This window comes from Sinocyclocheilus anshuiensis, unplaced genomic scaffold, assembly GCF_001515605.1.
Source record: "Sinocyclocheilus anshuiensis isolate Anshui unplaced genomic scaffold, SAMN03320099.WGS_v1.1 scaffold1296, whole genome shotgun sequence".
Classification (NCBI taxonomy): Eukaryota; Metazoa; Chordata; class Actinopteri; order Cypriniformes; family Cyprinidae; genus Sinocyclocheilus; species Sinocyclocheilus anshuiensis.
The window spans coordinates 255,477-267,591 of NW_015542415.1; the positions used below are offsets into that span (position 1 = coordinate 255,477).

A 12,115-nucleotide genomic window follows, 5' to 3' on the forward strand; every position below is an offset into this window, starting at 1 on the left:
TTCCATGATAAAACAAAACTATTTGTACATATTTTAAAATTTCTATAAACCTTCAGAGTTTACTGTAGTGAATGAACTGCTGCACATCAAACCCTTTACTTAACTTCACTCAATTTTCCAAGTATCAAAGACTCTTTGTTCTTACATTAGCGATTTAAAAAAACAAATGTGAACAAATGTAATCATTCAATAAAATGCACATCTTTAATTTTGAATGAAAAGGACTGTTCTTACTCTGTAATTATAATTAGGTTTTGCAAATGTTGGCCTATTTTTAGTGCAGAAACTTTACATACCTGCCCAGACCTGCACAACAGACAAAAATTTAGCACAATGCAATTACATTGGTACTCGCGAAACTTTATGATGTTGTGAATTCCTGGCACACGCAGGCTGTGAGAAGTAAAGCACTAAATAAAACCTGTGAGAAAAACAGTCATGGAAAAACAAACATTTGGCAAACGCTGGCATGTATGTAAAAGAACACAAAAAAGTCTTTGTCTTGTGCAGGCACGTGAGCAGTGTCTTCACTGTTAAAACCTTCCAGGCATGCAGAAAAAAAATGAATACTCTCTAATGCACTGCCAATGACTCACCTGACTGCAGTACATCAACAGCTGTGACAGCAATGACAATTTTTATGGAAACACCTTTGTCTGTCCTTTCCAGGTGTCCTCAGTGCAGATCTGGTTATTAGATGCACATCAATACATGTCTCTGCCTCACTTATTTCTTCAAACAGACAGGAAACAACAGTCAGAATGTAACAAGATGTTAGACAGCTCTTAGAGACTTCATACAGGAGAGGGCTGGAGTGACATTGAGATAACATCTTCCCTCTGCTCCAGAATCAGCCAGATAGCTGCAGGCTTTTCTCCTGTCCTCACCCGCTGGGGGCTCACCGGTCCAAGAGAAGAGTGAACATGAGAGATGAGAAGAAGATACAAAAGAAAGGAGACAGAAGTGTCCAGCATTAAGAGGGGACAGACAGCATTGCCAGCTGTGGAATAGAAACCGGTATTTCCCCACAGAATGAAATGTGTGGCTTTAAGAATTTAATTTTCCCTCATATAGGGCACAATACTGGAGCTTTAAAATGTCTAGAGCCCTCCATAGAGGCTTATAAGAGGTAGGGGGAAGCCGGCCTGTTCACCACAGTTGTGAAGGGTGAAGGGTCATGACTTCCCCATAGTAGTTCAAAGATCAGCACTGAGAGTGAGGAGTGAGGATGAGGTGGTAAGGCAGGATAAAGGGATGCTAGTGGACGTCCCATGATCCAGTGATGCTACATGGTAGAAAGTTGGTTGGGTTTTGATGATGGAAGATCCAGCAGTGCCTGTACAGTGACACCAACCTTTACCAGACCTCGCTCCTCCAGGATGTGATGCGGCAAACACAACATGTCCTGTTCATAAACAAAAGTAAATGTAAGCATAAATATAGATCAATGGCAGATTTCATAAATCTATGATACCCCATTAAAAAAGATGATTAAAAGACGGTAAAACAAACATAAATTTGGCATTAAAGCATTATAACACACTACTGTTCAAATGTTTGGGGTCGGTAATATTCATGAATATTTTTGAAAGAAGTCTCTTCTGCTCACCAAGGCTGCATGTATTTGATCAAAAATACAGTAAAACAGTAATATTGTGAAATATTATTACAATGTCAAATAACTTTTCTATTTAGATATATTTTAAAATGTAATTGTAAATGTAAAAATGTAAAAAAAAAAATTGCATTTTAAAATATATTTAAATATATTAGTCATTACTCCAGTCTTCAGTGTCACATGATCCTTCATAAATCATTCTAATATGCTGATTTGCTGCTCAAGAAACATTTACTATTATTACAAATCTTGAAAACAGTTGTGCTGCTTAATATTTTTGTTGAAACCATGATTAATTTTTTAGGCTTTTTATTAGGTATTTTATAACATTATAAATGCCTTTACTCTTACTTGATCAATTAATGCATCCTTTCTGAATAAAAAATATTAATTTCTTAACAAAATCCTACTGACCTTTGAACATGTATGGATAATGAATGGATACATTTTCATCTTAACATTTTTATGCATAAATACACAGCTTACTTGTGCACAGCAACTCTCTTAAATGCAGTCAATTGATTTTCAAGAGAAAATGTTAAATCTTGCAGGGTTAAATCTTAGAAACTATCAATATTTCTTTAAGTAAAAGCTAGATGATGTTGTAATTGTAAAATATGAATTTGATACTGATTTTAAAAAGCAGATACAAGCTGAAAACTGATATGGCATTTGTAAAAGGAAGAAACACTCGGTCCTACCTGTGGCACTCCAAGCTTTTTACATGCATCCAAGAAATTCTCAACATTCCGCCGACACTTGGCCATACTCAGCTTTGGCTGGTCGAGGGATTGTGGACAGAAAGTGTCACATCAAACAGAACCATGAAACAACAAGCAATTTATGTGCTAGTTTCGAATGCTGAATATTTACTAATGAATGTAAATTAAAGTGCAGAAAAGATGATTTCATTTAAAAGGAGATCCAAGAAGGTCTGTATGAAACATTCAGTGAAACTTACCACAGCAGGGGAAGGTACATGAATGCTAGCTACAGAACGAGGACGAATGTGATTAGCCAGATGGCATAAAACAACACCATCCATCAAAGCAGCACCCACATCGTCTGGCAACAAAACCTTTAGCCTAGACTCTAGGTTCTGCAAACACATACAAACACTCAGTTTACTTCATTTGATTCCAAATAAAGGACAAGTATATCATGTGAACCAAAAATCATCCATTTGCTAAATGTCAAGATAAGACGTCTGTGCTCTTTTCAGTCATTCCGGCTATCACATGGGTGGCCCTTCAGCACCAAGGACAGCATAGAGCTGAGGTGGAGGTTATGAAATTGGACATGATAGGAAATCATTAGCAAGGAAAGGCAAGCACTCTACAGCTTCAGTATCAGTGAATCTCCCATTCACTTCTTACATGGAAAACTAGTCTGTAGACACCCTATAGATGCAGTTTTGTTTTACTTATGATCTGCCTTGCCGTGTCCACGTCTAAGGCAGCATCCTAACTGAAGCGGAACCTTCTACAGTAAGTAACGAACTGAAAGCTCTACACAGGCAGCAACTCAAATAGTGTGCCATACAAATAGCATTCCTCATGTGAAGCGCACATGAAAGGTGGTTTCAATCCATATACAGTGGGTACGGAAAGTATTCAGACCCCCTTAAATTTTTCACTCTCTTCAACACCTAATCATCATCCCTTTCCTTAGAAACTTTTTTTTCCAGCCCTGTATGATTACATGGTACTAATTGTTGGCTGAAATATATGTGCCCTTTCTGGCATCATGACTCAACAAGTAGAAATAACACTGTTGGTAAGAGCTCCCAGTAGCAAGTAGAAACATAGAGCAACTAATATAGAAAACTGATGAAAGAAAGCACTGTTATCCCACGTGAACTCTGACAACATTAATGACATGCTGATAAACAGAACTGTTTTATCTGTGTGTTTAATTAGCTTCGCTTGGCTTACCCTAGAGATATGAATCAATCATTTTTCATTATACTTTGGCAAATACGCCAGAGGGGTTACGGTGGAATTCTGACCTGCTGCAAGAGTCTGATCTGCTCCATCTCCTCTCTGAGGTGCTCCATTTTTCTCCTCATGGTGAAGCTTGGTTCTGTGGAGCTAAAGTCTTGACGATTTCCACGGGAGAACGCTGAGGAGTAGACACATAGTCAACATCATTATCATGTTCCTCTTCGTTGCAAGCTTCCCCTAATAAACTAACCTGTTTGATCTGAGTCTGGGAAATCTTTGAATTTTTACATGGCGTAAATGTGGTCACCAAGTGTCTTCTTTCTGTTCATTAGATTTGAGGACTCCCATCGCTGCCCTTCAACAATAGATCAACAATAGTTCTGACTAATTAATAATAATGAAATTTACTTTAGAATAGCTCCATAATCAATATTTTTCCTCAATTTGTTGTTGCTGCCCTAGTTAAAATGTGCATTAACACACTTTCATGTGGAATAAAAGTGTAAATAAACTCCGATATAGACTCTTTTGTCAAACTATGTTCAGGTTCTTTTTTTGTTCAGGCCAGACAATTATTTACTGGATGAAATTACATTAGACTTCCACAACCATTAAAAGAAAAAAACATTGACTCTTCTTGCCCCCATCCCCCGTCTTGCTTGCAAATATAATTGACATAAATGATAAAACGGGAAGCATTTGTGAGAATGATAACATTGCAAAACAAGCGGTTTTACTGTTGTATGCAGCATAATTCTTATTGTATTTCTGTGAGACAGGAAGTACTGGCCTTCCTCTTGTGCTTTCCACTGAACTGCAATGTCATGAAAAAAATTAAAAAGAAATGATAAAGAAATACAACTAGTTCAAGACGATATCTTTCCAAAGAAAAATTGTTCTTGACCTCCAAACTTCCATTAAACAAAGGTGAGGAAGAGTATTTTTGAAATGACAGACATCATGAGATTTGAATACAGTCTCAAAATAAGATGTCTGTGGAAAAAATACTGTTTTGTAGTTCAGAGCTTCAAAGCTGACTTCAGACATGATGCTTGTTTAAAGTGTAATTGAAAGTGTTTTTGTCTAACACGGGGGTGTCCAAACTCAGTCCTGGAGGGCCGATGTCCTGTAGAGTTTTGCTCCAACTTGCCTCAACACACCTGCCCTAAACTCTGCAGGACACCGGCCCTCCAGGACCGAGTTTGGGCACCCCTGGTCTAACACATCAATACAACTTTGATTGCTCAGTTACACTGAAAAGAAAATGCTTTGCCAAGCTGCCAAGCCTTGGCAATACCATCATAAAGATTAAAGAAAAAAGACAGCTTGTGATGAGAGAAAGGGAAAGGACAACACTACCTGATCTGGGTTTCAGGCCAAAAACAGTCAGAGTTGTGGTGAAATCATTAGATCGCATTCCCTCCTGTAACAACACAAATATGGAATCACTGCAAACAATTCTGATGGATTTTGTAATGGATTCAGATTCTTCTGACTGAGATGGTCTTTACACAGATGTTTCTCTCTCTCATGAACTTTGTAAATGTAGTATTGTACTTCAACAGAATGAGACAGGGCTTCCCACAACTTTTGACCAATGAATTACCATAAATTTCACAAAGAGCCGATCTGATGAAATATTTAAAGCTGAGCATAACTTAAAAAATATATATTGACTACAGACATTTCTTTGGTTGAAATCTATACTTTCTTGAAAAGTGGTAATGAAAGTGGTTAAGGAAAATGAAAATTGTATGCTTATGTTGCAGCTAGTCTTATTAGCTAAAACTATGATTTAGAAGTCTAGACAAGAAGTGAAAAAATGGGAGTGCCTATCAAAGAAGTGAAGAAAACATGCAACATGCTATTTTTTATGCATTTGTTAACACATAAATATGTGTCATTTTTTAAAAGGGGTCATGAAATGTAAAATCAAAATGTTCAAAAACTAAAAAACTACTTTTGTAATAAATGTTAAACCAGTGTTTAACGCTATTAAGACACCAAGCATATCATTGTTTGAGTGTTGCTAAAAAAAATCAGTACATACCCACGTACATACATTGTCTTTTGTAATACAAGTAACAATAGTACTTTTAAAACTAGCTACTGAAAATGAAGCAAATAAGCAAGCAAAAGCAATTACCACGCTGAAACGGACTGTTGCAATTGTGTAAGGGTGTTTTTCACAAAAAGTGATTTTTACGAATATTGGACCTGCAAAAAACTTTCCCAAGTGATAATGTCCATATTGGGCAGGATGCCATCCCACTCACAATGGGAGGCACCTGAGGATCATTTTAGCTTGGGATTTTGCCTCAGGTGTGTGGGGCATCAGGTGCGTAGAGGGAATTTCTACTACATTTACTACTTTATCTAATCTAAATATCGCAATTTCTTAATTTTTCATGACAGTGAGAACTGAGCAGAGTGACATGTAGACAGTCACGAGTCGACACAAAGTCTCACCTCACAATCATTGTCATTGCCACTGGAGTTTCTTCGAGCACTTTGGCACTTATACTGGAATAGAAAACACAGGGAGACAGAGGATCAGATTCCTGATATTCATCACATTATCAGCTTTTAACATCAGAATTGCATTAAACAGGGCAATGGTTCTCAACCATATTCCTGAGCCCCCCAAACACTGCATATTTTACATGTAGGTCTTGGGAGTCTCCGCTAATGAGCTGATGCTCTGAATCAGGTGTGTTTGATTAAGGAGACATACAAAGGCTGCATTTACACTTGGCATACACATACACATTGAAAAGACAAGTGTAAATGCGATTCTGATCAGAATGTTATCTGATCAGCATGTCCTGGTCCAAAGGTAGTCGAGGACGCATTGTGATCGGATCTCAGTGTAATGTAAATGCAATCCAGCCATCGTGTCTGCATTCGCAGGTTGACGTCACGCAAAACCCCACCCCTCACTCTCAGAAGACTTATTTAAATATTGCGCAGGAAATATAGATCCGATCGGTCATCCAGATAGAGAAGTCACTTGATATTGCCAAGTGTAAACGCGCCGTGACCTGATTGACTGATGATTCGATCTGATCACGGTGATCGCGTGTTAATGCCAAGTGTAAATGCAGCCAAAATGTGTTGGAGGGGATCTAGGAATTTGGTTGAGAACCACTGGTCTAGAGATAAAAGGATAAAATGCTGACTCTATCACCACTTTAAATCTGGCTGAAACTAGTCTAGTCATACTCTTGATAACCTTACATTCAGGAGCAGACGTGTATATTTGGTTTATTTTCTGTTTTATGTGAAATAATCAGTACTTTTGTACTGAAATTCTGATCACAAAATTCCAAGGCGATGCAAAATTCACTTTTACATGGTGTTTGCATAAATGTGTCTTAGCAGTGTGTGGACACAACCACCCTACAATGATAAAAATCCATTCACTCCTTTTTTAATCCCCAAAAATCCTTTTTTATTTTCTGAGCAATATGACATCATACTGCTCAGGCCCCACCCATGACCGCTGACAGACTGCCCCATATTAGCATATTCCCGCCCTCAGCTAGTTGTACGCTGTCCACCATTTTCTCCAACAATATTTGACAACAATGTCTCGTAAGCAATGCAGGTGTTTTGTAGTTGGATGTAAAAGTGAACATAAGAGTCTTCATTTTCTCCCGACATCAGAACCACTGAGGAAATTGGATTAGTTTTGTTTTTGATGGTAACGCGCCACCGAATACACAAAAAACTGAAGATAGGGGCGGGGTGAGCAGAGCTCTTTATCATTTAAAGAGACATGCACCGAAACGGGTCGCTGTGAACAGAGCTGTTTTTGACAAGATAAAAAGAGTGTTGTTTTACTAGACCATTGAGGAATTTTAACCAAAGTATTACAGACATTTCATGAAGAGCCTTAAGAATCATACCAACTTGTGGAAAAGGGCATCCGATGTCCCCTTTAATATACTTTTCAACCATTTCTTTAACACTAGAACCGCCACGGGGTAAATTTTACCTGTGGCTGTTTTTCAAATGTACATAACAGATTTTCAATAAAACATTCTAGTCTCCCAGTCATTGACTTTTAATAAAATTGTGTAATTTACAATCCCCTGGTTGTAAAAATTGTTTAGATAAAACCAGATCAAAAAATGTGACATTTATACCTATAAGCGCCAGCGTGGGTGAAATTTACCAACTATATAATGCCTGTATTTTCACGACGCTTATGTTTTAACATTGCACATTGACAGGCAACACCTTTCACTCACTGAATTAGCGGTTATCAGTTTCATAAATAAAGTCACAATGAGTAAAAGAAGGCGATTTATGGATGCCGAAGAGGTATTAGAAGCACTGAATGATAATAAGTGATGCGTCCTGGGACTCAGCATCTGACGGCTCATCTGACAGCGATCCAGATAATATATTTAGATGTTTTAGCCTACTCATAAATGTTCAAACTTTGGATTCATTAGGCTATTTAATTTTTGTTTTGCCATTTCTATCGTTTATTGTTCCCTACTGTGTTGCTATTTATTCTAGTCTGCCCGTTTCCTGAAGAAAAAAAAAGATCTATGATGTAAAAAAAAAACAACAACATTTTTTTTATTACCCGAAGCTTATTGGTGTTGTTCTCTTATTCAAATTATAAATGACATAACTAAACAAATTAATAATTAATTAGGTGAGGCTGTGCGCTTTAATTTGTCATCGCATCATACATCCTATGCGTGGTGAATTATTATTGCTCATTATTGTCTATATGCTATTTTAGTAATTTAAATAACATTAGTTATCTTAATATATTGATGACATTGTATTATAATTTTTCAGAACCCAAATATGTATTTACTTCCTTCTAATTCTCGTTGTCAGTGCAGGCTTGTTTAGCTTATATTGACCATTATGAAAAGTGATTAGTGTAGCCTACATAAAAAAAGCCTTGAACATAAAACAAAAGGACAAAAATATAGTTTATGACCAGACATAATCATTTCATGACTTCTTTGTTAAGACAGTGGCATAATACAGTAAAATAATATGTTCTTGTAGCCATATCAAAACAGTAGTCATGCACGTGGGTAAAATTTACCCGCTGGCGGTTTTAGGTATACAACGACCCCTGGCGGTTCTAGTGTTAATTAGGGTTGGGTACCGAAACCCGGTACCAATATGGCACCGGTACCAATATGTAACCGGTATGTACTAGAACCGAATCCGAACGCAGATTTCGGTTGCACTCTCTATTCTATTTCTATTCTAATGGCCAATCCATCATTGTTTGGGGGAATTTTTATTTATTTATTTATTTTTTAATAAGTATCTGTTCAGGCACCGGAACCGTTTTAAAAGTATCGATTTGGCACCGGTATCGAAAAAAACCCAAACGATACCCAGCCCTAGTGTTAATGTTTTCTGTTCAACCATTTGTGTGGAATGCCACAAAAGAAATACAATAATAATAATAATAATTCCTCACAGTGTTATTGTTGTGGTAAGATCCATTTCAGATTAAAAAAATTATATGCGATTTACCGCTTAATATGCCAATCAGAAAGTCTCTTACTGTCTAATTAGGCAGTTATTGGCCAGAATAAGTTGTGCTATGGACCAGATATTTTACAATTAGTTAAATGTCTGGTCATAGACAAGCACAATGATATTACAAATATACCTTAAATACATTCAATGAATCAGTTTCTTTTTCTGATTTGCATTTTCTGTGGAAAACTAGGAACCTGTCTGATCCAAATTGATTCACTGACATGAATTATTATAATATGAATTAGTCATATTAGTCACCTTAATATCTTGATTTGAATGGCTACTCATTATTCTAGCTCACTTTCCTCTTTCTCTAAGTCACAAAACATTCCTCATTATTTTTAAAGGGGTCATCGGATGCTCATTTTGCACAAGTTGATACGATTCTTTAGGGTCTTAATTAAAAGTCTATAACATACTTTGGTTAAAATTTCTCAATGTTAGTGTAAAAAACACCTTTTTAAACCTGTCAAAATCAGCTCTGTTTTTATCAAGCCATTATAGTCCATGTTGCTTTAAATGTTAATGAGCTCTGCTGGCCCCGCCCCTCTCCTCCGAGCTGCTCTCAGAGAGACTGTTTACTTTAGCCGCATTCATCATGAAACTTGCTAATTAGCGCATTATTAGGAAAGGTGATTTGCAAAGATTCATAAAAAACCCTTATACTCACTTCTGTAGATGAGGCTGGATCACGAATGATTCGGGCGAACATAGACGCATTTAGGCCATTGGTCTTAAACTCAATTCCTGGAGGGCCACAGCTCTGCACAGTTTACCTCCAACCCTAATCAAGCACACCTGATCCAGCTAATCAAGCTCTTCAGGATCACTAGAAACTTCCAAGCAGGTGTGATCTGGAGCTGGTTGGAGCTAAACTCTGCAGAGCTGTGGCCCTCCAGGAATTGAGTTTGAGACCACTGATTTAGGCTGATCGGAACACTGGATGGATTTTTATAATTATAGGATGGATGTGTACCCACACTTACAACATACATTTATGTTCAAACAACTTGAAAAGTGAATTTTGCATCCGATGACCCCTTTAATCAATTAATCTCAGTTGAAAATTGAAACAAATTTGCCTCATCCAACCACATTCTCTTTCACATCTGATAAAGTTTGTTTCTCTGACCAAAGGCAGGGCTGTGTGTTTAAGAAAGTAGTTGTCTCAAACCACATTGACACATTATTAATTATTATTATTAAAATATTTTCTATTGAATTATAAACCAATAAAATAGTATGTTACTGTATTAATAATACTATTTTACTCTAAAATAAAAAACTTAAAATATTTAATAATAATAATAATAAATCTATCAAACAATCAATACTAATACTCATGGCTGTTTTACCTGCTTTGCTTTCAAACGTTTCAAATGCTTTTATTTTGTGGAAAAGGTAGACCTTACAGCTTCTCTGTTGTTGATAACAGATTTATAAATGATTAATTACAAATTTGGGATGATAGCTGGTGTGTTTCATTTTCAGTGGGATGGTAGGGAGAGCACGTTCTCCAGAAAAAATGCAGATGAACTTCATACACAAGATCTCACAATTTCAGGGGCCGATGTCTAATGATCCTTTACATAAGTATGTATCTTTCCTCTGGGTCAAATAACACAGCCATAGCGATTGAATTACCCCATTCAAGAAAGATAAGCATGGAATAAATGGTTGTATTCATGCTTTTTGTTCTGTTTTCTCATTGGTTTATTGTCTTTATTGTTCACAGGAGTGTCATGTGATCCCATTGTTTGATATATATAGCCCTCATGTTTCTTTGTCCATTGTCTAGCTTTGTTTGTGTTACCACTGTTGGTGAGTTTATGTCCATGCTTAAGTTCATGTTTGTTCATGCCAAGTCTAGTCACTGTTCATTTTACATTTGTTTATGGTTTGGACTTCATTAAAACTACACATGGGTTCTACTTCAATGTGCCTCAGTGGATTCATTACAGCAGTGGTCACCAACCTTTTTAGGCCCAAAATCCCTGACCTCGGCCTTTATGAAAGACAAGATCTACCTATTGAAGAATTGATAGAAAAAGACATCCCAGATTGTACTTCAAATTTGAGGCCTTTTACTTAGTATTTTAATTAGTGATGCTCCGATCATAGCTGATTCAGAATTCAGATTTTTTTTTTCTTTCTTTCTTTTTTTTTAACTAGCAAATTGGCTGATTCTGATACTGATATTTAAGCAAATTTATTTATTGGCTATTTGCTTTATAACAAACAAACTGGCTTCAAACAAAAATATCTAGCCATTTGAAATTAGAGGCAACCACTGCATTTTAATCACGATCTGCACAGTCAGTTGTTTTTGATTTGATTTAGATTAATGTCAGGATTTAAAACAAAAACAGAATGGTCTGACTTTAGGTGTTATTTATTTATTTGCTACATAAAACATCTGTACGAAACAAAAACAGCAGGTCTGAATGAGATGCACTCTCTGACAGCAGGTGGCACTAATGAACAGGGTTGCCAGGTTTTCGCAATAAAACTAGTTCAAGCCGCAGGCGGTGTGAACGCACAGTTACAATGAACCCAGCAGTTTCCTTGCTTTGCCTCCATCAAGGGGATCGATGCACAGAGGACAAAGTGGAGGAATTCTGTGGACTCTGTCACCTAGTTAATTTGAATGATGTGGCATTAAAAGACACTTTTTTTGTGATGGGTTAAATGAACCCATTTGTTCATGGCTTCCAGGGGGAGAGATACACTAGTCCCTGGTGAAATACATAGACCATGCCCTTCTGCTGAGCGATTCCTCATTATTGTGGGGACTATGGGTGAGGAACCCCACAATTCTCCAGTACCTACCATGGCAGAGCCTTCAGCCATCATGTCTGATATGCCAAAGTCTCATCACGTCATGGCTGCTACACCGGAGTTTTTCCACGCCCGAACCGTCATGTCAGGATTTATTCACACCACGACCACCAGAGTCTACAGAGCCCATTCACATCATGCCTTCCAAGCCAGAGCCTGTTCACATCTTAGCCACCATGCCTAAGTC

The 12,115-nt window shown here is 37.2% G+C and overlaps 1 protein-coding gene across 1 annotated transcript in view; it reads right to left on the bottom strand.

The window, feature by feature from the left end:
* Positions 1-262: 262 nt before the first annotated feature.
* The window catches only part of LOC107693431 (leucine-rich repeat and calponin homology domain-containing protein 2-like), a 35,909-nt gene continuing 24,056 nt past the window's right edge, over positions 263-12,115 (bottom strand). Inside the window, exons 9-14 of the mRNA XM_016492824.1 lie at positions 6,031-6,084; positions 4,921-4,984; positions 3,627-3,739; positions 2,580-2,717; positions 2,320-2,397; positions 263-1,405 (exon numbers count right to left, since the gene is read on the bottom strand). Of these exons, the coding sequence (XP_016348310.1) occupies positions 1,286-1,405; positions 2,320-2,397; positions 2,580-2,717; positions 3,627-3,739; positions 4,921-4,984; positions 6,031-6,084 (567 nt within the window). The 3' untranslated portion in view covers positions 263-1,285. The remainder of the gene's footprint in view (positions 1,406-2,319; positions 2,398-2,579; positions 2,718-3,626; positions 3,740-4,920; positions 4,985-6,030; positions 6,085-12,115) is intronic.